We start from the raw sequence: 27,660 nt of genomic DNA on the forward strand, positions 1-27,660 counted from the left end.
TGGTCTAGTAAGTCATTTTTCAAAGTTTTTGACTTGAAATCAACATATTTTAGTTCAAAATTGTCTTAAAAACCAAATATTAAGTTGAAAATCGTGAAAATTAACTTGGAAACACTAAATTTGTCTTTAAATTCTTGAAAATTGACTTGATATTGCAAAATTGGTCTAGTAAGCCCATTTTCAAATTTTTTGACTTGAAATTAACATATTTTAGCTAAAAATTGACTTAAAAACCAAATATTAAGTGAAAAATCATGAAAACTGACTAAAAAATTACAATTCCAGTTGAAAATCCTGAAAATTTACTTAAAAACCAGATTTTCAGTAAAAAACCATGAGAATTGACTAGGAAACACTAAATTCGTCTTTAAAACCTTGAAAATTGACTTGATAGTGCAAAATTCGTCTAGTAAGTTAATTTTCAACGCTTTTGACTTGAAATCAACATATTTTCGTTAAAAATTGTCTTAAAAACTAAATATTAAGTTGAAAATCGTGAAAATTGACTTGCAAACATTAAATTCGTTTTTAAAACCTTGAAAATAGACTTAATAGTGCAAAATTGGTCTACTAAGTCAATTTTCAAAGTTTTTGACTTAAAATCAACATATTTTAGTTAAAAATCGTCTTAAAAATCAAATATTAAGTTGAAAATCGTGAAAATTGACTTGCAAACATTGAATTCGTCTTTAAAACCTTGAAAATGGACTTGATAGTGCAAAATTGGTCTAGTAACAAATTTTTTGACTTGAAATGAACATATTTTAACTAAAAATTTACTTAAAAACCAAATTCGTCTTTAAGACCTTAAAAATTGACTTGATAGTGCAAAATTGGTCTAGTAAGTCAATAAAAAAACACCATAATACATAATATATTATCAAACAAACTGGCAGTTCTCTTTATGAGTAAATCACTGAGGTGGTTTTCGTCCTCTCAGTCCTGTAAATCTGGATTTAAACTCCTCGTGAGTCAAATCAGCAAACTGGTTAACCCCTTGAGTGTACGTCACTTCTCCTCTAGCGAATTTTTCATTATGTTCTTTAATGTTTTTGAGGTTGTTTTGAAAAATTTGAAAACGTTCAGCTTCCTCTTCTGGATTGGTGTAGGACTTGTGAAAACCTTCCTAGAACCGTTTATTATTACCCACTTCTACTGTTTTTGTTAGTGTCTTACCTTGAATTTACTCCACTCCTCTTGATCATTTAGTGGCACTGGTGCAGACATGCTCAAACTTGCTATAAACACTAATAAGAAAACCGCATTGAAAATCATGTCTTTACGGTGTAACGTTAGGTTTGTCACTGGCCATGCAAGATTGTTTTTTATTACAAAATTAACATATAAAAACTTACCTGGCTGGTGTAAATGGTGGAAGATCGTAGTGACAATGAACAAATCAAGGAGAAATCGATTAAGTGATGGTTTTGCTTACCACGGTCACATTCACAAACAAAGCGTTACTAAGAATAGTATTTATTACACGACTCTAAAAAACATATTTTTAGAATTTGCATTTCATTGCTATTTGCACGTAAAACACTAAGATTTTTACTAATTTTCACCTATTGATTCTCTTTTTCTAATTAAAGGAGTTTTAAATGGAAATTTATTGTACAGATTGTCCCAACTTTTGATGAGAAGATGATGAAACATACATGTTTTCGATTAAAAGTTGGCTTGACGTATATTTAAAAACAAGAAAACCAAGCATAACTTTCTGGAAGTATGCCTATCCTGTAAATGTCTATTTAAGGTAAAAAGTTGTTGCGTTAACGTCCTCTATTTGTAGGACGCCCTGTATTATCTGTAGCTTATCTACAGGGTCAGTTAATTAAATTTATACGGTTTTGCTGTCGAATACTTTTTAGTAGATTTGTCTTAATCTAGAAGTGACCACGTTGTCTGATGGCTGATTAGTGGTTAATTTCATGTGAGGACCAATCTCAAAGAGTTTTACCAGGAGATGCCTTTTCCCGCACATTTTGACTTTCCCTTTGTATATTAAACAACGTAAAAAACAAAAAAAACAATGTTTTTTGGAAAAAAAAAAATTCTTTAGGCTGAGCTTGTGTTCCTCCTGATAGAAAATCCAATTTTTGCAAAATGCGCACATATTACAGAGAATTGTATTTGTAGAATTATAATTGTCTCTAATAATAAGGGAAGCATTCACCAAATGTTAAGAGAATCATAAAAAGGTACTAAAACCAATAAATAAAACAATATATAATTACATACTTTATTTTTTTAGAAAAAAACATTTACATTTTAGTATCAACAATAATTTAAATCCGATTAAAATACTGTACATCCACTCTATTTGGCACAAATTAAATATATTTCTCGTAATGGACCTATGGTTAAAATCAAAGTAATGAATACGTCAAGAAAGTAGAACATTTTACGTCATCCCATTTTACTTTGATTTTCACTATATAGTTAAATCCTTCCGAATTTATCTAAAATGGCCTTAGACCACTAAAATCTATACCTTAAGTAATAAATTATTCAGACTCAACAGTTTGGATAAGACGTGTAACAAAACACCGCAAAAAACACGATTAAGGGTCGATCTTTATCTTTCAGCTAACTTAACCGTTAGAGTTAAGTGAAAGATGAAAATCACCCTGATTTTGACTTAACTGTACATTTTATAAAAATGCACGTTAGTTGCATTATATTGAGGAACGATCATTTTATTAGTTATTTTGGCCCCCAAGACATATACTTCTCCCTAACAATTCTTTTGCGTGATTTAGGGTCAGTTTTATAGATTATACAGATTAGGTTAACCTGTAAAACTGACCCTTATGAGATCTACACGCTATTTGCGGGTTAAATTATTGTCAGTCACATGACCTAAATATCTACAAGTAAAGTACTCTAGGCCTTAATTACTGCGACCAATGTCATTCAAACCGGCCTACCATAGCTCTCACCCAACTAGTTTGACCGTCATTTCCGGTTTTTTTTCAAATTTTGCTCGGTTTTCATTGGTTCGTTACGATTTTGCGCGCAACTCTTAGTCAGTCTTAACGGTTTGGCCGGAATTGGTGGAGGCGCTTTGATCGGTCGTCGCACGACATTAGGTCTGGCCTGTCTGGCGGCGTTGCCACTCATCGTTACCGCTATCCTGTCATTGTTCGTGAAACTGTCCGATTTAATGACCAATTTCCCCGTCACTTGATCAGTCTCGTACTCCTCGGTGAGGCTGTTCTCCAATATGCTTTCGTAGTAACTGTCCGAAGGAGAGTTCCTCACGTTTTCGCTCATTCTCTCCTCAATCTCCCTGAACACGTCCTTCTCGTTCAAAGTCATGTCGAGTTGAACTCGCTCTCCCATTATGTCGTCGTCGAAGCTCCCACTGGCCACTCCACTGTCCAGACTTAGGCTAGCTTGACTGTTTTGCCGGGAATTGCTGAAGAGAGTGTGCGGATCGACGTAGTCAGGGTTGGCCAGTTTCTCCCCTGTTTTGCTACTCTGCTTGTAGACTTGTTTGGGGTAGAAACGTCGCTGTTCTTCGGAAATAATGTTGCGGATACGTTGCAGCATGCTCAGTCTTATGGGCGTTTTACGGTAGATTTTGTACTCCGGATGATCAGTTTCGTCGAGGCGAGATGACATATCACTGGAAAGAAAATGTTTTTTTAAAAAGTGAAAATTTTCAGATACTCTGAGGGATAGTTGTTAGGTTAGGTACTACTGCAAAGAAAGGTATGTTTTGGAATTTGGAATATAAAACGTATTAATAAAGTTTAGGCAAGAAGCAAAAAGTGACAGGCTTTCTAGCTTTGTTACTTGAGAAGTTAGTAACTCCATTTTCACTAAGCATTTCTCCGTTATTTAAGGAGTTACAAAAAAAGGGTTAATAAGAAAAGTTGTAGAAAATTTTATTCTCCACAAGATTGTGTAAACGTACTTTTGCCCTTAGGGGCCGCCTGAAGGAGTTACAAGGCAAAAGAGAGAGCAAAGAATTTTTGCCATTTTTGAACTCAAAACTTGTAAAAATTTAAGGCAATATAGTCTACAAAGTAAGATATCTGAAAGAGTAACTTTTTACTAGGATTGCAGATAGGTAGGTAGGTCAGCTTCATTTAGGGTCTCTTTGAATGGTCAACGCTGATTTTAGACCTATTTGACATATTAAAGGAGAATCCTCTACCACAAAACACCACCAACATATAAATTATGAAAAAATACTCTCTGGAAATAACTCCTACCTAACCTTTGAATGAAACTACACAACATCCTTACACCAAGTGACCAAATCCTTACCCTTCACGTGGGGTTTCCCCAACTCGATCCTCCTCAGCAGGTGGTTCGTTAAGTTGGAAAGATCTTGGCAACGAATCAGCTTTGCTTGGAACCTGAGGCCGGTCCTCGTACCAAATTGGTCCTGGTTCGCTGGTCACGTTCCGTCTAGGATGGCGCTGGTTCTGATGCGGACTCCTATTGAACACCTGCAAGTCAGCCCGGAAAAACGGGATGATTTAATGGTGACCCGGTTAGTGCCAGGCAGGATGAGGTTAATCACTTGAGCGTGCTTGCGACGACTATAAAGCGCAAGCGTCTGTGTCTCAACCAATCACACTGACCTTATTGAATTCCTGGTTTTGCATTAGCAATTCCGAGACTATTTTCTCCAGGTTGTTGCCAATGTTCTCCGCAGTGGGTTCTGGTTGCGGTTGAGTGGCCAAACTTTCCACAGACTCTGCCAGGTCACAATTCTCCATGTCGGACAAGTCGGTGTAGAACGTGGAACTACCGCCAGTCTCTTTGTATTTCTTCAGTTTGCTGATTTTTTTCGGGATCACTTTGGAGTCGTACTGTTGAGGGATCATTCCAGGTTCAGATTTGCGCCTCCAGCTTCCGAAAGTGGTGAACATTCTGTCTTGTGATGCGGCCCGTTCTTTGGATAAATCGCGGGTTTTTCGCACTCTTGATCTCCTCTCCAGGTAGTGTGGTGTGGTTGAGCTGTGCTTTAATGGAGACCAACCCACTGACGTCTCATCTAAGAATAACAAGTATATTATTCTCATAACAAGATTATTTAAAACTTCTTATGTACTATATGTATAATGTCTCTGTGTGTATCTTGTGGAAATAATAATTAGAAATACACATATTGATTGTTCTGCAAACTCCTTCTGAATAGATCTTCTAGAGTCTATTAATTATTGAAAATAATGTACTGGGTCTTTGCAGTTCATTTCATCGTTTTTCTCAGTTCTTTCTTGTGACATATTAGTGCTGTATCATCTGTATATTGTAAAATGCATAATATGCAGATGATACAACACTAATATGCCACAATGTACAGCAACGGTGAACGGATGAAGAGAAGTACATTTACTTTGACGTGCAAAGAACAATTTAATAAAAATTCCTTGGTGAGAAGAAGATATGAATCACATTTATGTTTGTACAACTTATAAAGCAGAAAATTTCAGCAATTGTCTTGTTGGATATTGAAAACTAATGCAGTGAGTGGAAAGAGTGGTTCAGCTTCCTTGTTTAAAGCCAAATTGAGTCAGTTTCCACTTTTCGGTCCACTAAATTTCCCTTCATTTGATATCAAACTAAACACATCAAAGAGTTAGTAACTTACTTTCATTATCCTGTACATCTTGTCCCAACTGCATCACCAACTGTCTAGCATGGTTCGGTATCACAGCGCTGTAATTCTCCAGTATAACCCGTTTAATCTGCAACGTCCACTCCCTTTTATGATGCAACGATCTGGCCCTTAAAGTGCACTGCAACCGGGGATTATCGAAGGGCAACACCTGGAAGGACAACGGTTCCCCCCTCACTTGCTCCACCAGCATCAAATTGGAGCAGTCGATGTGCATTTTGTACGTAAACGCCCCGTCGTTTTTGCTTTTGGCCAACAATAAGGTTTTCTCGAACAGAAACACGTGACGACGCCCTTTGGCGCCCTGCATCCGGAAGGCTCCTTCCGCTATAAGCTCTCCCAGCGTGGTAAGGTCAGCTCCAGTCCAACCATACAATTGTGATTGTATTTCCTGGATAAGTTGATAGTTTAAAACCAAATTTTAAAGTACATTAAGAGCTTGATTTACCTGCACTCTAACAGCATGTTCGTGCTTTCGTTTCATATTGTTGATATCTGAGGCTACGGAGGTCATGGTCGCCAAGGCCAGGTCCACAGTGGGTTTGTGCTGAGGTTCACATTGTTTTGATAATCGCTGAAAATACGAATTACTACATATTCAAATGTTACGAGGTCAAGAATCAGTAAAAATGATAATAAGTTGGTTAAAGTGAAAAAGTCGTTTTTGCTTCTTTAATTCACGGATTCCGGCAACAAAATATACCAATGCAGCTAAAAACTCTGAAACTTGGTTTTCGTGACGGAAAATTGGCAAAAAAACAAGCTTTGACAACACTTTCTGAAATTCAGTTGTTAAGAAAATTTAACTTTTTTGGACTAAAATATTTAAGCGAAAAAAGTATGAAACTTATTGAATTAAAATTCGACTTTCTGCATTAAACACCGTACAAATAAGTTCAAAACGTTGATTTCAGGAATAAAAGCAGATCATACTGAGCTTTACAGGTAACTTCAAAGAAAAAATGTGACTTTCATCTTAAGTAGCCTGAAAGTAAATTCCCAATACTAAAAGAACTGATAAGAGTCCTGAAAATTGAGACTGAAAAACACTCAATTCTAAAACTTCAAAATACTGAAGGGTTACAAGCATTAATATTTTCGATAAAAAGCTTTTTGTTTATTTTAAAGAAATATTTAGTTGGAATTTTGTTTGGTTGAGTTTAGCTGGTGAAAGGCTCCTGCAAATTTTTGAAATCCTTTTTAAACAAATTTCAGTAAATATTATGGCTTTTTAGCATCAATATTAAAACCATCTAACATCCAGTAATCTGTTAATAGTTAAACGAGCAACTTAACGCCTTCACCCGTACATGTGGTTCTAAAATAAGCCTTTCTCAGATGATCAGTTACATCAAAAAACCGCAGACATTTTACACCATGCACTTGAAACCTTACAACAGGAATGGCAGTTCTATTTATAACCGTAATTACACTGTTAATACCCTTAGCAAGAGCTAGTTACATTCAAAACTCACCTGTAAAAGTAAGTGATACTTTAAAATCCTCTGCACTGGTTTCAACAGGTAACTCCCTAAAGGTAGGGCGTGTCCTAGTTGGATTTGTTGTTCCCGGATTAGTGTTGACATTTTTGGGTCACTCTGTAAACTGCTTAATACTTCCATGGTGCGTGGATACCTGGCGCAGTACTCGTTGTATACTTTGAAGTCGTTGTCGTGCTGGATGAACACGTTGGCTGTTTTGGTTGGGTCTGATATCACTTCACGGATTTCGTCCAAGATTTTTCTAAAAAAAAACACAAAATTTAGTTGAAACAATATGATTATTTAATAAATTCATATTTTTATGGATGTTCTGAGGAAGTAAAAGATGATTTTGGAAAGGCTTCCATTGTTAGTGACATTTCCATGTACTGAAAGGCAAAAGTCACAAAAACCTTGTCAAACAGTGGTAAATCTGGACAAAAACTCCATACACAGTCACTGTGGAGGTGCTTTTATATTCTGAAAAGAGATAAAAGAGACCCTTTTATGTATGTCTCTTTGCAGACCTCTCTTGTGAACGACTGTCAGAGATAAAAACCAGAAGAATTACGGGAATTAATGTCTACATTCTGCAATGATTTGAAAGCTCCCTGAAGAAAACTTCTCATGAAATTACAACTGTAAATGTCCTAGGGAAGATGAAGGTGACACAAACCTTGTGGGGAAGATGTTGACCAAAGGAATTACGAAAATTAGTGTCTTTGATGATGATTTTAGATTCTACAATACTTTGAAGGCTGCCTGAAAAATAAATCTTCTTCTATTAATGTCAATTAAATGTCCTGATGAAGATGAAAATGAAAAAAACCTTGTGGGGAAGATGTATCAAACTAAATCAATTAATAGACCAGAAGAGTTACTGAAATTAGTATCTATTTTTATTGTACAATGATTTGGAAATTCCCGGAAGAAACCTTTTTTTGAAATGACTACTGTTAATCACTCACTTAACTGCCCTGAGGAAGATAAAAGTAAGAAAAACCGTGCAGGAAGGATGTACCAAACTAGATCAGGGATGTAGCAAAACAAATCAATTGGTAAAACTGAAGAATTACGAAAATGAGTGTCACTGAATTTGCTTTTACTTTCTGTAATGATTTGGAAAGTCCCTGAAAAACACTTCCTCTTACAATTACGAAAATTAGTGTCTCTGAAGATGCTTTGTCTTTCTATAGTGATGTGGGGACTTGAAGAAAACTTCCTTTGAAAATTAGTGTCACTGAAGATGCTTTTACATTCTACAATGATTTAGGAGCTGCCTAAAGAAGATTTCTGATGAAATCCCAATTGGAATTGTCTTGATAAAAATGAAAGTGACAAAATCCTTGTGGAAAGATGTAGCAAAGCAAATCAATTGGTAAACCAGAAGAATTACGGATATTATAGTGTCTTTGACAATGGTTTAACGTTCTACAATAATGATGGAGCACCCTAAAGAAGATTTGTTTACGCAATTCCTCCTGTTACAGTCATTTGAGCTGTTCTGGGGTAGGTAACAGTTACCAAATCCTTTAAAGCAGATGTTGTTTAATTCTGAATGGACCTTTGACTCTATGTGAACCTGCAGAAGAGCAAAAACTGGCATTTCTGAAATCAAAGATCTTGTTGAGCAAGAGAATGTGAAACCTTTTGAAGATCCCACCAAAGTATACTAAAATCTCCTTAATTGGATGTTGTAAAAACCTTCTGGAGATGGTTTTCTTTGGGTTAGGCACGATGAACTCATCAAAATGTATCTTAACTAAGGTAAACCAAAATATTTCAAAATGTTTCTTTCTAAGTAAAACTCAGTGAAGATCAACTGTTGCTACACAAAAACAGAGACACTCTGTATACTGGATGATCAAGAATCAGCCCTTTTGATATACAAAACTGAGACTTTTAACCACTGTGCTACAAACTAAGCATATGTGAGCAGATATTTTCGAGCTTAGCCTTCAATTGAACGATTACCTAGACACCAACCGACTACCTACAATTAAGTAAAATGTGCAGCCGGTTGCCTTATCGTCTAAATCCATGAACGTATCAAATTGCAAATTATAAACTTAGGAAGATTGATAATGACACCTCTACCATGTCCAATGTTATGCCGGTGACAAGTCCAATTAAGTGAAGACGATTTGGCTTGCAAATTAGCTGCTAGACTGCTGGTAATTTTTTTTCTCTAAAAGGGCGAACAATTTTTGCACTCACCTGTTAAAGTCGCAGATTTCTTCTAGATTGGTGAACAAGTCTTGTAAGTAGTCGTTTAGGGCACAATCCGACTGGGACCGCCACGGTTTCAAGTAACCCTGTAAACCAAGTAAATGTTTATGTTTTTTTTTTTTTTCCCCAGTTAATGTCAACAAATTAAAGTGCCGCTATCGTAAAAGAGGAAATTAGTGTATAAATCATAGTGTTTTTAATCGAAAACGCCGCTAAACTGGGAAACGGATTATGATTACAAATTTCTTTGGTTTATTATTATTTATCCCGCAATTATGTGGTTATTAATAATAATACTTTGGCGCCTGGCGTATGTTAGATAACCCATTATTCGATTTTTCCGTCTGTGCCGATTAAAATTAGAATAATCGTTGCCTACTGGCTACTGGTTCTTGCTCTGATATGGCCTTATTGGGCAGGGAAAATTACTTATCGATCGAATGCCGTATTTGCTAGCATTCCAACTTGTATACGGAATCAGGAAGAAAAATCATGGAATAACACAGAAAAAAAATACAGTTAGCACAAAAAGAAGATCAACTTGCATTGATATTAATCGATTACGTATAATGTTCAGTTATCAGTTGATTTTTCTGCTGAAGAAGTTACTATAGTATTTTAATTAAAATTTTCTAGTATAGACAACAGGAAACGTTGGCACCAGTCCTCGGGCTATGTAAGTCTGATATATTGAGTCATGTTGTTTCCAATAATTTACTTCTAATTGCACTTGCATAAGTGGTTTACTTTAAACGTTTCAAGAATGATTGGCATCTTCGTTCAGTGAAAAAAAAACTTTTTTCTGGTTAGGTTACAGCCAAAAACCGCTGTAACCTAACCAGAAAGACTGTAATAACGTTGAATTTGAACAAAATGTTCAGCTGAATTTCAGCTAGAAATTACGGAAATTACGGACCTGAAACTCACTGTGGAGACAGTAAATTGCATCTAAAATCCAGAGCCGTACTGCATAATATTTATGAAAAATTCGTACTTTGGTCAGACTTTTCAGTCGGTTTGATAGCTTCATGGAACCAATTTAGACAATTGTCACGTTTTTGACAGATTTAGCAATATCTCAAAAACTACCGTCAGCATTGTAATCTGCCAAATACCTACCTATAAAGCTATAAAATTGAATTAAAGTACTTTACACTGACTTTTCAGATTCATGATACAGTTTAATAGCTCTGTAAAGCAAATTTTGACAGGTGCCATTTTAGTGACAGATCGTAAGTAACCTTTCGAATAGGCAAACCTTTCTTGCGTGATTTATAGCTTTATGGACCAGTCAGTGCTTGACAGTATTTTTATGATATGCTAAGTGAGGTCCTATATTGTACTGTCAAGTACTGCACCTGTTAAAATCCTAATAGCTCCATGGAAAAAATTTTGACAGGCCTCTGAAACCTTCTTAAGCTTACTATGAATTGTTTTTAACGTGCCAGAGGCCTCTAGCAGCCATTTTGTATTGCCAGAGGCCTCTGAAACCTTCTTAAGCTTACTAAAACTGTTTTTAACGGGCCAGAGGTCTCTGACAGCCATTTTGTATTGCCAGACCCCTCTGAAACCTTCTTAAACTTACTATGAATTGTTTTTAACGTGCCAGAAGACTCTAGCAGCCATTTTGTATTGCCAGAGGCCTCTGGCAGCCATTTTGAATTGCCAGAGGCCTCTGAAACCTTCTTAAGCTTACTATGAATTGTTTTTAACGTGCCAGAAGCCTCTAGCAGTCATTTTGTATTGCCAGAGGCCTCTGAAACCTTCTTAAGCTTACTATGAATTGTTTTTAACGTGCCAGAAGACTCTAGCAGCCATTTTGTATTGTCAGAGGCCTCTGGCAGCCATTTTGAATTGCCAGAGGCCTCTGAAACCTTCTTAAGCTTACTATGAATTGTTTTTAACGTGCCAGAAGCCTCTAGCAGTCATTTTGTATTGCCAGAGGCCTCTGAAACCTTCTTAAGCTTACTATGAATTGTTTTTAACGTGCCAGAGGTCTCTGACAGCCATTTTGTATTGCCAGAGGCCTCTGAAACCTTCTTAAGCTTACTAAAACTGTTTTTAACGTGCCAGAAGCCTCTAGCAGCCATTTTGTATTGTCAGAGGCCTCTGAAACCTTTTTAAGCTTACTATGAATTGTTTTTAACGTGCCAGAGGCCTCTGGCAGCCATTTTGAATTGCCAGAGGCCTCTGAAACCTTCTTAAGCTTACTATGAATTGTTTTTAACGTGCCAGAAGCCTCTAGCAGTCATTTTGTATTGCCAGAGGCCTCTGAAACCTTCTTAAGCTTACTAAAACTGTTTTTAACGGGCCAGAGGTCTCTGACAGCCATTTTGTATTGCCAGACCCCTCTGAAACCTTCTTAAGCTTACTATGAATTGTTTTTAACGTGCCAGAAGCCTCTAGCAGCCATTTTGTATTGCCAGAGGCCTCTGAAACCTTCTTAAGCTTACTATGAATTGTTTTTAACGTGCCAGAAGCCTCTAGCAGCCATTTTGTATTGCCAGAGGCCTCTGAAACCTTCTTAAGCTTACTAAAACTGTTTTTAACGGGCCAGAGGTCTCTGACAGCCATTTTGTATTGCCAGACCCCTCTGAAACCTTCTTAAGCTTACTATGAATTGTTTTTAACGTGCCAGAAGCCTCTAGCAGCCATTTTGTATTGCCAGAGGCCTCTGAAATCTTCTTAAGCTTACTATGAATTGTTTTTAACGTGCCAGAAGCCTCTAGCAGCCATTTTGTATTGCCAGAGGCCTCTGAAACCTTCTTAAGCTTACTAAAACTGTTTTTAACGGGCCAGAGGTCTCTGACAGCCATTTTGTATTGCCAGACCCCTCTGAAACCTTCTTAAGCTTACTATGAATTGTTTTTAACGTGCCAGAAGCCTCTAGCAGCCATTTTGTATTGCCAGAGGCCTCTGAAATCTTCTTAAGCTTACTATGAATTGTTTTTAACGTGCCAGAAGCCTCTAGCAGCCATTTTGTATTGCCAGAGGCCTCTGAAACCTTCTTAAGCTTACTAAAACTGTTTTTAACGGGCCAGAGGTCTCTGACAGCCATTTTGTATTGCCAGACCCCTCTGAAACCTTCTTAAGCTTACTATGAATTGTTTTTAACGTGCCAGAAGCCTCTAGCAGCCATTTTGTATTGCCAGAGGCCTCTGAAACCTTCTTAAGCTTACTATGAATTGTTTTTAACGTGCCAGAAGCCTCTAGCAGCCATTTTGCATTGCCAGAGGCCTCTGAAATCTTCTTAAGCTTACTATGAATTGTTTTTAACGTGCCAGAAGCCTCTAGCAGCCATTTTGTATTGCCAGAGGCCTCTGAAATCTTCTTAAGCTTACTAAAACTGTTTTTACCGTGCCAGAGGCCTCTAGCAGCCATTTTGTATTGCCAGAGGCCTCTGAAACCTTCATAGAGTTTACCATAGAGAGGCTTGTATACTATGTGCAGGTTTAACTAATCTATTTAGTAACAGTAGTAAAACATTATCATATTATAGAGATTATTTACTCTAACAATATTTGTAGAGGAAGTAAATACAGATTATAATGATTATTAAGAAGTAGTAAAATTTTCTGGTGGTAAACAAATGACTAATGACCTCACACATGCAACAGCGATAACACTGGAATGTTTTACAAAAATCATTGAGTTGCCACACAATGAATTGGAAACCGCAAGACAATGAATGAACGTAATGGCTGTCTGCATAAGTTCCCACTGAATCACTTGTGTTGGAATCATCTAGATTAAGTGGCAAAGAAGCGAGAATGTTTGACTTTAGGCCAATTTGTAGGATGTGAAACAATCATTTTTTAACGATACACACCTTTATCGATAGTTAATCAAGTCTGTCACCGTTAAGATGTACAGTTAGTAGATTTTCTTACGGCCAAATGGCCAGCTTCCTTATATTTTGCATTCCATCTAAACGGTTATGATATTTGCTTGCGTTATTATTTATTTTATTGGCTGGTGGAATGCGCCTGGCCGTCAGCGGGCAATGCTGTATCATCCGCGAAAAGTGCCAATGAACTCCTTAAGGAAGTCTGGAATTATTTTGTATACTTATCCCACTGAAAACAAATCTGAGAAGATTTATCGGGCCGGGATTATGTTTCGCTCTCTTACACTCGACGGATGTAACTTTTCGTAACTTGTTTGCACAACCACAGGCGTGATTTCCTGATGGTTTTTCCTTTTTCAAAGTAGGAAACGTACGATCTAGCTGACGACAACGCTCGTTAAGACTTAAAAAGGATTGGAAGGCCCCACAGGAGAGAAAAATACAGTAAAACCAACCTAAGTTTGGGATGATGGTCGCATTGACCGTTGGTTTTTTAGAACAGGTTAAAAGACCAGTAGAACGATTTCTAGGCTTTAAGTCCATAATTGGAACTAAGCCCTAAAAAAAGTTAGTAATGTCACACATGATTGGGTTATTGTGGTTTTAACAATAAATCGATCACACACAAAATTATTATAATAATATTCGCAAAAGCGCTTTCTCTAATATCTTACTCTGTCTGTTCTTTTAATTTTCTAATTACGATTAAATTATTCTCTGTTTTTATATCCGGCATCTTGCATAGCACATTCCTGCATCTTAGTACAGTTAGAAGTTTTTAAACTGTCCAAATTCGTCAATTTACGCTTTTCTACTTTCTGGTATGTGCTATTTGCAGGCCAGCAAAATGTATGGAGATTATTTGGTTTCTAATTATCATAAAAGATTGAATTTTGTTTGCTAAGTTACAATCTAGAAAAATAGATCAATGCACAACTGCTGCGAGGTTTTGAGTGTTTTTTTAGGAGGAAAAGGAACATTTTGTGTACCATAATGGAGAAACAAGGAGAAGAAGGTAATTGGTCACTAAATAATTCTGACCTCCTAATATAGCAAAGTTGTGAAGAAATGTGGAAACTTTCAGACAAACAAGCGGATGAAAGTCAGAAATGACCTATCATTGCAGTCAGTATTTTCAAAATCTAAGGGTTTTTATGAGGGAATAAGTTTTTCAATATCTTGTATAATTTTCAAAATATCCGCTCTAGAAACACTCTATTTCTCTGCTTCCTAACATTAGCAAAGTTGTCAAAAAGGAGTTTCTTGGATGCAGATTTTGTGATTTTTAACAAAAAAGTGTAAATCTACCGTAGATAAATGATATTTTTGTTCATGTCTACGTGGATTTGTCTAACCTTTTGACCATTGTGCTGACAAAACTGAGTATATGTACTTATAAGATCATATGGCATTTTAAAGCAGAGTTCACAGAATATCACTTATCTAGAAACAATCCAAGTAGAAGATGGGTTAAGCTCAATTTCATTTTCATTTATATTCTAATTCAGCAACAGAAACTGGGCAAACGAATCAAGAAGCCAAAACGATCGCCTAATAAAACGGGTATGAGGAGGGGCATTAATAGGAAAAAGACCACTGGGATGACCCAGGCGCAGATGGAGAGATAACATCATTAAGGATCTGGTTATCTTTGATGTAGACCAGCAAGAATGGAGGGAGATGACCCACGACCGCTCCAGGTGGAGGCAGATAGTCAAGATGGTTGTAGTTTTTATAAGGAACTTTCAATAATTATTATCAGACTGGTGTTTTTCAACTTAAAAGTGGGTTGCACCATACATTCAATGAATTTGTCATCTTTAAGGACTTTGTCACATTCACTATCACAATTCATTTTGTTCGTGATAATCTGATAATACAGTATTGTTTATTGTTGATTATGCTTTTGTAGCACTGAAGCAAAAGTTAGTTCTTTGGTGTTAATTAATTGATAGTCCAAGTGGCTGTATATGTGGGTGGCCAAAAGTGATTTACTGGACACAATCGCGAACCTATCAAACAAAAGAACGCCTTGTGGTGTGATAAATAAGACTTATCGAGTCGTGTGTGGGGGCCATTCACTAAGATTATCTCAAAAATGCGCTCGTAAACATGAAAAGCCTTAAGGGCCGGACTTAATTCGATTCCGAACGGCTCGTGCGGTCGTTTACCGAAAATCGAGCCGATGGTAATTAGGTCTGGTTTTTTGTCAGGATTGTTGTATAACCGCCGATCTCGACCTTGGACACCTTTTGCGCGGTCGGGTACCGCCCGAGGTTTGTGCCCCGGGCCACCAGCCGCAGATGACTCACCATCGAGGCATCCAACCAAGCAGAAGAAGACACGGGCCAGTCTGGGGCATTCTTTTGGTTCGGATAAGGCAATTTGTAACTACCGCCAGCAAAACTGCGTGGTGATTTACTTCTGGGCGGATTAACCTTAAGGGAGGATACCGCCGCCACTGGCGCCAAGGGACTGATGCCAACAGTCATAAATAAAGCACGCACGAAGCCGCGGAGGTCTTTAATTATAGATTATGCAGGAACTTTGATCGCGAACGACTTATCTTGTCGACTGTGCAGGCAGAACGTCAATAATCTGCATAAGCTCGCATCCGTCCATATCCATGCTAATTGGCTGGGCGGGCCTTAATAACCATCACAATGAGGCTACGTATTGTTGCAAATTTTAAATTGCCCCATGCCCTTTCAATTCGTCTTCCTGGATATGTCCCCTCTCTTGTTTACAAATTTTTAGTTGTACTATCACCGAGGTGAGTATTCTCGAAACAAGGGAAGAATGTCAACTTCTTCTGTCACATTCTATCAACCCTTCTCTGGAGAACTCTGTTCCCTGCTTTCAAGCCAGTTGGTCAAATTATAGTTTCAAGGAATAAGGTCATCGTAACAGAGTATGCAGATGATACAGCTTTCTCAGATAAAGCTTTTTAAGACTGTTGAAAAGAATACTGGTATGGAAATTTCAAAATTACACAAAAAATCAAGCAATTAGGGATCAATGGCTTAGACCAGAATTTCTTAGACATTTTGATCAGTAGACTCTTTTTTGATGTCTACTTTACAGACGGATCAGTTCAGTTCCTTTAACTAGCACCATTCTTTAAATATAACCGCTTTTTGAAATTCAATATCTCGGTAACATGAAGAGCTAGAGAAGCAAGTTTTGGCTCAATTTGTAGTATTTTTTATCCTCTTTCTAATGGCGTTTTAGTGAAAACTATAAGAGTTTAAATAAAAAAATTACAATTATTCCAAAACTGAAAAAATGCCGTTTTTGCTAAAAGTGCAATTTTGGCAATTTTTTATTTTGCTCCAGGAGGGTTCTAATGCACAGCAAAAAACATATTTATACCAAAGGACCTTAAATTAAGTGAAATAAGTACAAAAAAAGCACATTAAAAATTTTCATTATTCACAAAAATTGAAAGAATGGGGGGGTATTAGGGGTATTTTTAACCGCTTTTTGAAATTCAATATCTCGGTAACATGAAGAGCTAGAGAGGCCTGTTTTGGCTCATTTTGTAGTATTTTTTTCTTCTTTCTAATGGCGTTTTAGTGAAAACTATAAGAGTTTAAATAAAAAAGTTACAATTATTCCAAAACTGAAAAAATGCCGTTTTTGCTAAAAGTGCAATTTTGGCAATTTTTTATTTTGCTCCAGGAGCGTTCTAGTGCACAGCAAAAAACGTATTTATACCAAAGGACCTTAAATTAAGTGAAATAAGTACAAAAAAATCACTTTAAAATTTTTAATTTTTCACAAAAATTGAAAGAATGGGGAGGTATTAGGGGTATTTTTTACCACTTTTTGAAATTCAATATCTCGGTAACATGAAGAGCTAGAGAGGCCTGTTTTGGCTCATTTTGTAGTATTTTTTATCCTCTTTCTAATGGCGTTTTAGTAAAAATTATAAGAGTTTAAATAAAAAAGTTATAATTATTCCAAAACTGAAAAAATGCCGTTTTTGCTAAAAGTGCAATTTTTTATTTTGCTCCAGGAGGGTTCTAATGCAATATCAAAAAACTTTACACTGAAATTTTGAAAAACAGTTTTACATTTTTAAATTAAATGCATAATCCTAAAAAAGGTTTCACAAAAATCATAAGGTCGACTTTTCCTTGAAACGTATATCTGACATCCATTTTGGTTGTTACTGAAGAGATCAATATTATATCTGTTTAAGGATCAATTTAAAATGATGAAAAAGTAAATCATCTTATCGGCACTTTGTTTAACTGAAACCTGTTAAAATGGCCTTTAATAACGTAATTATTATAACGTAATCTTCGTCTTAAGAGTACTAAAAACAGTTTTACACATAATTAACTAAAAAAAAAAAAAAAAAAAAAAAAAAAAAAAAAATGACAGTTAACTTTGGCAAAAATCACGTCAGTAAGGGCAAAGTTTATTATTTACCTTATTAGCATTTGTTAAAATAGGCAAAACATGCCTTCAAGAGTACTAAAAGTCAGTTTTACATAGTTTAGTTAAAGTTGTAATGGTTGTAGCTAACTAAAATATGTTTCTGCATCTCGAAATTGACAGTAAAGTTTAACAAAAATCGTGACAATAGGAACCTTAAAATAGTGATGAGAAACAAAATTTTACCTTATCGACTCAACTCAGAGTCAAACTTTTAGTTAACTCTATGTTAAGGAAATAACTATAGCCTATAAAACCAACCCTAACTCGGTTAAATCGACATGTTTCTATGTGATTTAAAAGTCAATTTTACACAGTTTAGTAATTAAACTTAACTAAACATGATTCTGCACCAATTTTAATGGGACTCCTTTGCAAATACATTGAAACCTTTACAGATACGAAAAATAATGTACAAAACTGTTGGAAAATTTTGAAATTTGTATACCTGTACAGGGTGGCTCAAGTCATGTGTTGCTTGTTGTCTACCATCTTAGAATATTGATGATATTTTCTATTTTAATGTGATTATGAATTTTGACATTGCTTCAACTAGTTTTTGGTTTTGCACATTAGATGAACGGTTTTAAAAGCTACAAATTGACTGGTGGAGTAAAGTTTAAGATTAAGACCTTAGGCAAGCTTTTTTAGGCATTTAAAACTCACGACAACCACTAGAAACTATTCTCTTAACAAATTCTATCAGTACACCATCATCAGCAACTTACACATTAAATCAATAACGTAATTATGAAAATTTACCATATTAAAGACTTTGGGACACCTTGCAAATGTGAAATACTAAGCTTTGGTCAATAATAACCATTATACTGAGTGTTGTATTGTTTTGCAATTATTCTAGTTAAGATTGCGTGAATAGAGGAAAATCTATCCTAGGTAAACTGCATCAACCAATATGGCGTCGTCCGCTTATGCAACTTTGACCGGTTTAGTTTATTGGCATCCATATTTGGCTTAATTAAGGCCACTCCGTGGGTTTCGTAAAGTTCTTTGTACAAGCCCGCAAATGCCTCTTTCGTGTACAAGGCAAGTTAGTGTGGACCTTCAAAACTGCCGCAGCTTCTTCAGGACACCGTTATCATGCAGAGCAAAAAGGAAAAAATTCAAAATGGCCCGTCGTAATCCCTTAATGCTGAATAATGGCATGCAAACGCATATATAAAAGGTCTTTCACCCATAATGACGATGGTTCCTTGAAACGGTTACGTCACCCAATAAGGACGCGAAAACCACTTCCTTTTCGGTACCATCGACAATTTGTGACATTGTAGAGCAAACGGGGAGGTTCGGAAATGAAAAATGAAAGAAAGCTACGTGAAAGTATATGAAATAAAGTAATTATGAGTGGCATTAAGCGGCAATAACAGTACTGGCCCGGTAACCTTAGCCTAATTTGTACCTGAAAATGCATTGCATTGCGGTCAGAAGATAAATTGAATTTTGGCGGCCTTTAATTTTAGCTGCAGCTTGATGGATATGTGCCAGATGCGAAAACATGTCCAAAAGAATGTTATCATCTTTAAATATTAAGTTTTCTCACTTTGTTCCAGGTTTAAACAACAATAACAGCGAAGAACATTTTCTCAAATGTAATGTAGTGTAAACAACCAAGAATCGATTTTAAAACATTCAATGTGTGTGTTTTTAACTTTATCTTACATATCCAGACATGTTTATTAGTCAGTTTTCATCCATCATTCACAGTGCAAATGAACGAACGTTAGTTATTGGATTATAAAATTAGCAGGATGTTCAGTAAATTTCCGTTTTAAGAACAAACTAACTTTGAACAGTTTTAAATTTGTGTACAACGTTTTATCCTGTTTTTTTTTTTTCAAAGTGCCAAATTTATCGACAAAATGTGTAATATCGATCAAGAGGAAAAAGGTTGATGAATTGCTACATTTTAAACAGCCTCCAAACTGCTCAAACGCTTGAGATTTTTTTAAAAAAAGCCTTTACAATGGTGGTTTCAATAAAACAGAAAAATATCGTATCTAAGAAACCAATAGACTGGTTTTTACTGTGACTTATTAAAAACACAGGGCTGGAATAGAAAAAAGTATAAAACAATCCATGGAGCTAAAAAACTGATACGAACGATATCAAAACCGTTTACTTCAACTGTATTCAAAGCATTTTATTATAAGTTTCAATGTGCATTATTTGCATTATTTGCTTAAATCACAGCACAGTAATTTGTGATTAGTCAAAAAAAAGCTGAAAACTGCTTTTTTTGACCAATCCTAAGCATTAAATTCACATTTATACAAACATATTACACGCCACTGTTCATCCAAATACAACAAATAGGTTTTCAGGTTAAGGTTGCCACCCATAATCCGTCCGGTTATCAATTGATTATCAACTTACACGACATAACCCGCCCACGATTTATCACTACAACCACTTACATTTTGTAGGCTAATACCGGGACAAGCAGAACACGTGTGTGCAAGGTTGCTTTATGGAGATTAGCTTACCTGTATGACTTCCTGGAGATCGGCTACGTAGACGGTTTCAGTGTCCAACACTTCCTGGAGCACCCGTTGTTCGGGACTGATGGACGGTTGTTCCTGTTCGGCTATTCCACTGTCTGCTGATCCTAAAATCAGAAAAATATCAGATAATTTAAATTTGTTTTCGACCTACACACTGCTGACGATTCGGGGAAATATGATAAAACAGCTCCATTTATAACTCTTTAGTTTTTGTTCATAAATCTCTGGTTGAATGTATACATAATGAATTTTTTGGTACCTGTCTGATAGCTTCCTACACTCTCAGAAGGAGTTATCGCCTTAATAAAATAAAGCGACAGAAACTGTGAGCCAAAATATCTAAACTTTAGCATTGTTATTGTAGCTTGATAATCAACAAACTTGTAGAATGTAAGTTTAGTTTTCAGTGTGGCATAAGCACCCAAAAATACCTGGGTTCGTGCGATAATTCCCAAAGAAATCTAAAGTGGGCAGACTGAATGGGCTGTTAAAAAAACTGTTGACTTTTACCGGTCTCAAGTTTGATGTAGAATCAATTTTTATTCCCAAGTAGGACAAAAAATCAATTTTCATAATATGTTCGTATGTCCATTACAGTGGGTAGAATAACAAATGTGTAGGTTTTCACTGTAGGCCAAGCCAATTATATTCAATAAAAACATACTGGGTGTCTGTGCAGAGTGCTTGTTAAATATTTTGTTAAGTGACATACCTTGACTTCCAGCAGGTTCAGGATCACTGTCTAAACTTTCAGCTGATGCTAAATAAGCTGAACCAGGTTGGTGCAAATGGCCGTTACTGCTTCCTGAAGACGAGCAGGAACCCAAACTGGTCAGGGACACTGGACGGGACACCTCGGAGGACGCAGTACTATTGGTCACGCCGGTAGAACCTTCGCTAGGAACCTGAAAGTGTAAGTTATTTTTTTTTAGGAAAATTGCACGACAAAGCCAAGACATTTTATATGCCAATTTGCATCGGAAGATCGTTCTGGAGATATTGAGGCGAGAACCGCATTTAGCTATGCACACGGCGAGCGTGTCGCAGATAAGACATCTTCAATGTGCGGTCGAGAGAGGTGATTTTTTTACATAATTTTGCAATAAGGATTAGATCGGGATGGCGTGCAGTCCTGCGGCCATGTTTGACTCTACATAATTCAGCCATTCGACGCTTCAAAGGTATAAAGAAATTGAATGTGTGTGTGCAAGCAACAATCACCTCTCTATTGTTAATGTCTAGTCTAGAAGGCATTTTTTACAGGAAGCGCCTTATCACTTGAAGAACAATTGACGCTGTTTTACAATGAAAAGGACTGGATGTAATAAACAGTTGCATTGTAGTTGATTCAATTTGGTTAATCAAAAAATCTGTCATTGAATCGTTTTCAAACATCAATATGGTAACTTTGGTTATTTTAAATAAAACGAAAAATATGAAGCTTATGTTAGAGATTAAGAAGAGTTAAGCAAATTATTTCGACATGGCGATGATTATTACCACTTTCTAGGTAATTCCGCGAGTAACTTTACTGCTTTAAATAGACCACCCTGTACATGATTGATGATGATTTTCAGTCATCTTGCATTTTTCTGGGAGCTTCTGAGACCTTGTAGAAGCTTCTGAGACTTTCTGTCAGTTTTAACTGTTGGTAACAATTTGAAGCCCTCTAGCGGCCAAACTGTATAACCGATCAACCAATGTTGCATACCGGTGTAAAGCCCATTGCAGTAGCTATCCATCGACATATAAAAGTTCATACCTTTTTAGTCAAATAAGACAGTTTTTTAGGTTCAAACGGAACAGTGCATGAAAATTGGATGGTTAATTGTGGTCAAGTTTGAAGCCCCCTATTGGTCAAACTGTATAGTCAATCAACCAATGTTGCAGATTGGTGGAAAGCCCATTGCACTAGTTATCCATCGACATATAAAAATCCATACCTTGTCACTCAAATAAGACAGTTGTTTAGGTTCAAACGAAACAGTGCATGAATGTTGGATGGTTAACTGTGGTCAAGTTTGAAGCCCCCTATTGGTCAAACTGTTTAATCAATCAACCAATGTTGCATACTGGTGTAAAGCCCATTGCAGTAGCTATCCATCGACATATAAAAGTTCATACCTTTTTAGTCAAATAAGACAGTTTTTTAGGTTCAAACGGAACAGTGCATGAAAATTGGATGGTTAATTGTGGTCAAGTTTGAAGCCCCCTATTGGTCAAACTGTTTAATCAATCAACCAATGTTGCATATTGGTGGAAAGCCCATTGCAGTAGCTATCCATCGACATATAAAAGTTCATACCTTTACAATCAAATAAGACAGTTGTTTAGGTTCAAACGAAACAGTGCATGAATGTTGGATGGTTAACTGTGGTCAAGTTTACTAAGACACTCCAGTAGCTTTTAACCAATTCTGCTTTTTTCTGGAAGATTCTGGAACGTTCTGTCACTTTTTAGAACTTTCCGGAAACTTCTGAGACTTTTTGGAAAGTTTTGAAAGCTTCTAGAACCATTACAATTGATTTTGTTCGTGTTTCTCTATGAAATTTGCTTGTTTAAGGCTCCCAAAGCCTTAATTGAGGATTATTGACCGTTTCGTACACTGCACGACCCTAATTTAATCTCACCCAACTCCAAACTGACAAAACTTGCTATAACAACTCAAATAAGTGGGAAAATTGCAACCTGGACGCTTCTAAGGCACTCCAGTAGCTTTTAACCAATTCTGCTTTTTTCTGGAAGCTTTTGAGACTCTCTGGAAGCTTCTGGAACGTTCTGTTACTTTTTAGAACTTTCCGGAAACTTCTGAGACTTTTTGGAAAGTTTTGAAAGCTTCTAGAACCATTACAATTGATTTTGTTCGTGTTTCTCTATGAAATTTGCTTGTTTAAGGCTGCCAAAGCCTTAATTGAGGATTATTGACCGTTCAGAACACCGCACAACCCTAATTTAACCTAACGTGAATTGAATACGAGTTTTGTTTATAATTTGAACTGAAAGCTATTAATCAGATGAAAATAGAGCCAAACGGTTTGCATGCTCTATCTAAACTTTTTCAGATCTATCATCTGGTAACATTTTTAATTTTGACATTTTGAGTTAAAATATTGACACCTGTCAAACTTTGTAGTATGGCCTAAGCATAAATCAGAACAAGTTAAAAGATAGGTTCATGCAAACCATTTATTTCATTCTGGTTAGAAGCTATGACACTTCAAAATGTCAAAATTTCAAACGTTAAATATATCGAAAACAGTTGAATATAGATATAGGTTATGATACATGAAAGGTACTTGAAATCTTTAGGAGAATCTAGAAATATAATAATATACTATTATATAGGGTGTATACGTGGTACTATACCTAATAATATAGGGTGTTTTATTTAAAATTGTAAAGTTGGTAGCAACTTTTGCTTCAAAACTGAAAATATTTAAAATCTAGAAGCCCGAAAGCAATTATGCGCTAAAACCTGAATTTTTCAAAAAGTGATATTTTGCCGTTTTCCTAATATCGACCACCCTGTATAGGTCAGTTTAAAGAAAATTCTATGGTCTGCAATGTGGTTAAATGCTTGTCATTCTACCTGTCAATCTAACCGAATTATTTATTTAGTTTTATATTCTACCGAATGCTGTAACTACATTAATTAACAAAAAGACACGAAATAAACATTTTTGCACTTTAAAATTCATCGGAGCAATCTCTCTTCCACTCCTATCATCTGCGCAAATATCAATTTTTTTGGAGTAAAACGTTATTTATTACTGACAGGATCAACGAATTGAAATTGGAGAGAGTATAGTGGACGTAGATAAGGCAAGATACAGATTTGAATCTTCCAAGTAAAAACTGGAATGCAATCAATCAAGCAAAACTCTCTACTATGCAAAGTAATCTAATCAACATCGGTGTAAAGGATTATTAATTAGAGAGAATGTTTGATTTCCACTAAATTCTCTAATACAAATATATACTTTGTAATGTTCTCTTATTATTTCAAGTCGTTAATATTGGTGTTTTCTAATGATTTCATTGTTCAACTAAATAAAGTCTGATGATTCTGTTAGGAAGCTAGAATGTGCCATAATTCCTTCTTTGTTTTATGGAAGTGATGAATTCAAAGGTTGCACGTAATAGTTTAGTCATGAATACTAAATAGATTAAACTATATAATTCATGCACAGGGTTTTTTTTGTGAATTTGTTAAAGCTGCATTGAAACAATATTTTGTTTGGCAGTGGTGTTTTGGTTGGGTTAGACAATATCTAAATTTCATTCGTTCCTGTCCACTCTACACTAATTCTTGCAATAATATTCAAAATAACAATGTTGGTTTATGACAGAATTGCAGAATATTAAAACAATTCTGACTCAGTATTTCTCTGATTTACCTTGCCATCCACCCCCGAACGCATGGAATAATTAATGACAGACACTTAACTAAAAACCAAAACTAATTTGTTTACGTTCTCAAAATGCGAAGGTCAACCCATAAGCATCGTTCATTACCATAACAATTCCATCTCGAATATGACATAATTTCGACCAAAACTGTAGGTGGCGCAACTGGTGGTGGGTGTAACGCAATGCGGCTTACCTTTCTCCAACCATCTCCACCTCATAATTGTCTTTCAGATTTAACTATTAATTCAATATAGACGAGGATGTGTGCGTATATTTAGGAATTACGAAAGGTGTTTGTATACATCACTGCAATGTTGCCGTAGGCCTTCTAATTAGACAGCGGCGCCAATCTTGGAGAATGTAAATTTGCCTATCCCACAAAAATTGATACAGTACAGAATGTATGGGTGCAAAAATGTAACAAACATTTACAATTGAGGTTAGATTGAGCAATTAGTGCAAAACAAGTGTACTTTGGTTAAAAGTAAGCTACGTCATTCACTCACCTGCAAATACTTTCCCAAATTCTTCCTACCGACCGGCGTTCTGGACACAATCCCTTTATCCGAGTGCAAGTAACTGCCCAAAGGTGTCGCCACATAATCTTCACTATTTCCGTCACTAGAGTTAACTGGTTCCACACTGTCATTCACTACATTATTAGTTTCACTGCTGTCACTAGATTCGTTTTGATGGTGTTTTACCCGTACACTGGTGTTGCGCGAAAACAAATACGACTGATTCTTTTGCACTGAAGTGTTTTTGTTCAAACTGAGGTTACTAGTGCTGATCACCAGTTCGGAGTCTTGTAGATTGGACAGCATCTTGTGAACACCTGAAAAATCGACACTAGTTTGATACAATATCTCAAAAACTGGTTGCCGCAGAAGGAATTACTCAAAAGTGTGTTATTTTTATACTTTTTTGGTAGCAGTTTGTAAAATGTTTTAACATAAGCAGAGTCTGGTTGCCTCAACAGTTTCTAATGTTTGGAAAATACCAGAAACCTCCTAAATTATATAAATTAAAATTGTAAACTATAAATTATCTATTAAAGTAATTTGGAAATTCCAGAGATGTCTGGATACTAATAAAACTTGACAAATAAGTTATAAGAACTCAAGAAAGCTTTTAGTAACCCTCTACTTAACTTTAAATGCTCAAATTTTGATTGAAAAGTACAAATTTACAACTGGATAGTCAGATTGAAAGGCCAACAGCCTCTAAACAATGCTAAACCTGCCAAGAGTGTTTTTAAAGATACCAGATGTTTCTAGAATTATTTTGAAACTACAATATACCCTTACTAGTTAATTGCTTTTAGCTGTATAGTTAATGACAAACGTTGTTAACATGTAAAAACTGGTATAAAAGCTGTCATGTCATGTCAGAAGCATTTAGAGACTTTTTACGTTTATAAAAAGCTTTAAATAATGCCAGGACACTTCTAGAATCCCCATCAACTGTCGATTTAACTTTAAATGATCAGATTCTGATTGAAAACTACAAATTTACAACCGGATAGTTATTTAGAAATGTCAGAAGTCTCTAAATAGTCCTGAACTCTTAAAAATCTTAAAAAAATGCTAAAATACTTGTAGAATCCCCGTCAACTTCCAATTTACTTGGAATGCTCAGATTTTGTTTGAAAACTACAAATTTACAACCGGATAGTTATTTAGAAATGTCAGAAGTCTCTAAATAGTCCTGAACTCTCAAAAAAAATTTGAAAAAATGCTAAAATACTTGTAGAATCACCACCAACTTCTAATTAACTTGGAATGCTCAGATTTTGATTGAAAACTACAAATTTACAACTGGATAGTTATTTAGAAATGTCAGAAGTCTCTAAATAGTCCTGAACTCTCAAAAAATCTTGAAAAAATGCTAAAATATTTGTAGAATCCCTGCCAACTTCCAATTTACTTGGAATGCTCAGATTTTGTTTGAAAACTACAAATTTACAACCGGATAGTTATTTAGAAATGTCAGAAGTCTCTCATATAGTCCTGAACTTTCAAAAAATCTTAAAAAATGTCAAAATACTTGTAGAATCCCCGCCAATTTACTTGGAATGCTCAGATTTTAATTGAAAACTACAAATTTACAACTGGATAGTTATTTAGAAATGTCAGAAGTCTCTAAATAGTCCTGAACTATCAAAAAAATTATGAAAAAATGCCAAAATACTTGTGGAATAATCACCAACTTCCAATTTCCTTGGAATGCTCAGATTTTGATTGAAAACTACAAACTTACAACCGGAGAGTTATTTAGAAATGTCAGAAGCCTCTAAATAGTCCTGAACTATCAAAAAAATCTTAAAAAAATGTCAAAATACTTGTAGAATCCCCGCCAACTTCCAATTTACTTAGAATGCTCAGGTTTTGATCAAATTTACCACTGGGTAATTGTTTAGAAATGCCACAAGTCTCTAAATAGTCCTGAACTGTCAAAAAAATTATGAAAAAAAGGCAAAATACTCCTAGAATCCCCTCTAACCTTCAGTTTAGCTTGGAATGCTCAAATTTTGATTGAAAACTACAAATTTACCACCGGACAGTTATTTAGAAATGTCAGAAGTCTCTAAATAGTCCTGAACTATCAAAAAAATTATGAAAAAATGCCAAAACACTTGTGGAATAATCACCAACTTCCAATTTCCTTGGAATGCTCAGATTTTGATTGAAAACTACAAATTTACAACCGGAGAGTTATTTAGAAATGTCAGAAGCCTCTAAATAGTCCTGAACTCTTAAAAATCTTAAAAAAATGCTAAAATACTTGTAAAATCCCCGTCAACTTCCAATTTACTTGGAATGCTCAGATTTTGTTTGAAAACTACAAATTTACAACCGGATAGTTATTTAGAAATGTCAGAAGTCTCTAAATAGTCCTGAACTCTCAAAAAAAATTTGAAAAAATGCTAAAATACTTGTAGAATCACCACCAACTTCTAATTAACTTGGAATGCTCAGATTTTGATTGAAAACTACAAATTTACAACTGGATAGTTATTTAGAAATGTCAGAAGTCTCTAAATAGTCCTGAACTCTCAAAAAATCTTGAAAAAATGCTAAAATATTTGTA

General features: G+C 35.7%; 2 protein-coding genes across 7 annotated transcripts in view; both read right to left on the reverse strand.

The window, feature by feature from the left end:
- Window positions 1-856: 856 nt before the first annotated feature.
- LOC145734575 (crustapain-like) lies at window positions 857-1,486 on the reverse strand. 2 transcript variants are annotated; one of them, XM_081988051.1, is made up of 3 exons: window positions 1,356-1,486; window positions 1,177-1,247; window positions 857-1,126 (listed from the first exon to the last, which is right to left on the reverse strand). In XM_081988051.1, the coding sequence occupies exons 2-3, from the start codon at window positions 1,225-1,227 to the stop codon at window positions 914-916; spliced, it is 264 nt and encodes an 87-aa protein (XP_081844177.1). In that variant the 5' UTR covers window positions 1,228-1,247; window positions 1,356-1,486; the 3' UTR covers window positions 857-913. The 2 variants fall into 2 exon arrangements, with proteins under 2 accessions (XP_081844177.1, XP_081844176.1); XM_081988050.1 differs by lacking the exon at window positions 1,356-1,486 and having other exon boundaries at window positions 1,177-1,309.
- Window positions 1,487-2,232: 746 nt separating this feature from the next.
- LOC145734535 (uncharacterized) overlaps window positions 2,233-27,660 on the reverse strand; it is a 94,276-nt gene continuing 68,848 nt past the window's right edge. For all 5 annotated transcript variants that reach the window (XM_081987977.1, XM_081987975.1, XM_081987974.1 and 2 more), the window contains 10 exons: window positions 25,077-25,405; window positions 20,873-21,065; window positions 20,143-20,264; window positions 9,337-9,434; window positions 7,114-7,381; window positions 6,087-6,212; window positions 5,612-6,029; window positions 4,599-5,014; window positions 4,279-4,463; window positions 2,233-3,631 (listed from right to left, as the gene is read on the reverse strand). In XM_081987977.1, coding sequence (XP_081844103.1) covers window positions 2,959-3,631; window positions 4,279-4,463; window positions 4,599-5,014; window positions 5,612-6,029; window positions 6,087-6,212; window positions 7,114-7,381; window positions 9,337-9,434; window positions 20,143-20,264; window positions 20,873-21,065; window positions 25,077-25,405 — 2,828 coding nt within the window. In that variant the 3' untranslated portion in view covers window positions 2,233-2,958. The remainder of the gene's footprint in view (window positions 3,632-4,278; window positions 4,464-4,598; window positions 5,015-5,611; window positions 6,030-6,086; window positions 6,213-7,113; window positions 7,382-9,336; window positions 9,435-20,142; window positions 20,265-20,872; window positions 21,066-25,076; window positions 25,406-27,660) is intronic.

This window comes from Ips typographus, linkage group LG10 (assembly GCF_016097725.1).
Source record: "Ips typographus isolate SLU linkage group LG10, UJ_Ityp_2.0, whole genome shotgun sequence".
NCBI lineage: Eukaryota > Metazoa > Arthropoda > Insecta > Coleoptera > Curculionidae > Ips > Ips typographus.

What these genes read in the sequence shown, in the direction of transcription:
- LOC145734575 (XM_081988050.1), bottom strand. Translation starts at nt 1,275, where the DNA reads ATGATTTTCAATGCGGTTTTCTTATTAGTGTTTATAGCAAGTTTGAGC. An exon ending in AGGAGTGGAGTAAATTCAAG is followed by an intron (nt 1,127 to 1,176) that starts GTAAGACACTAA and finishes AAACGGTTCTAG; the next exon opens with GAAGGTTTTCACAAGTCCTA.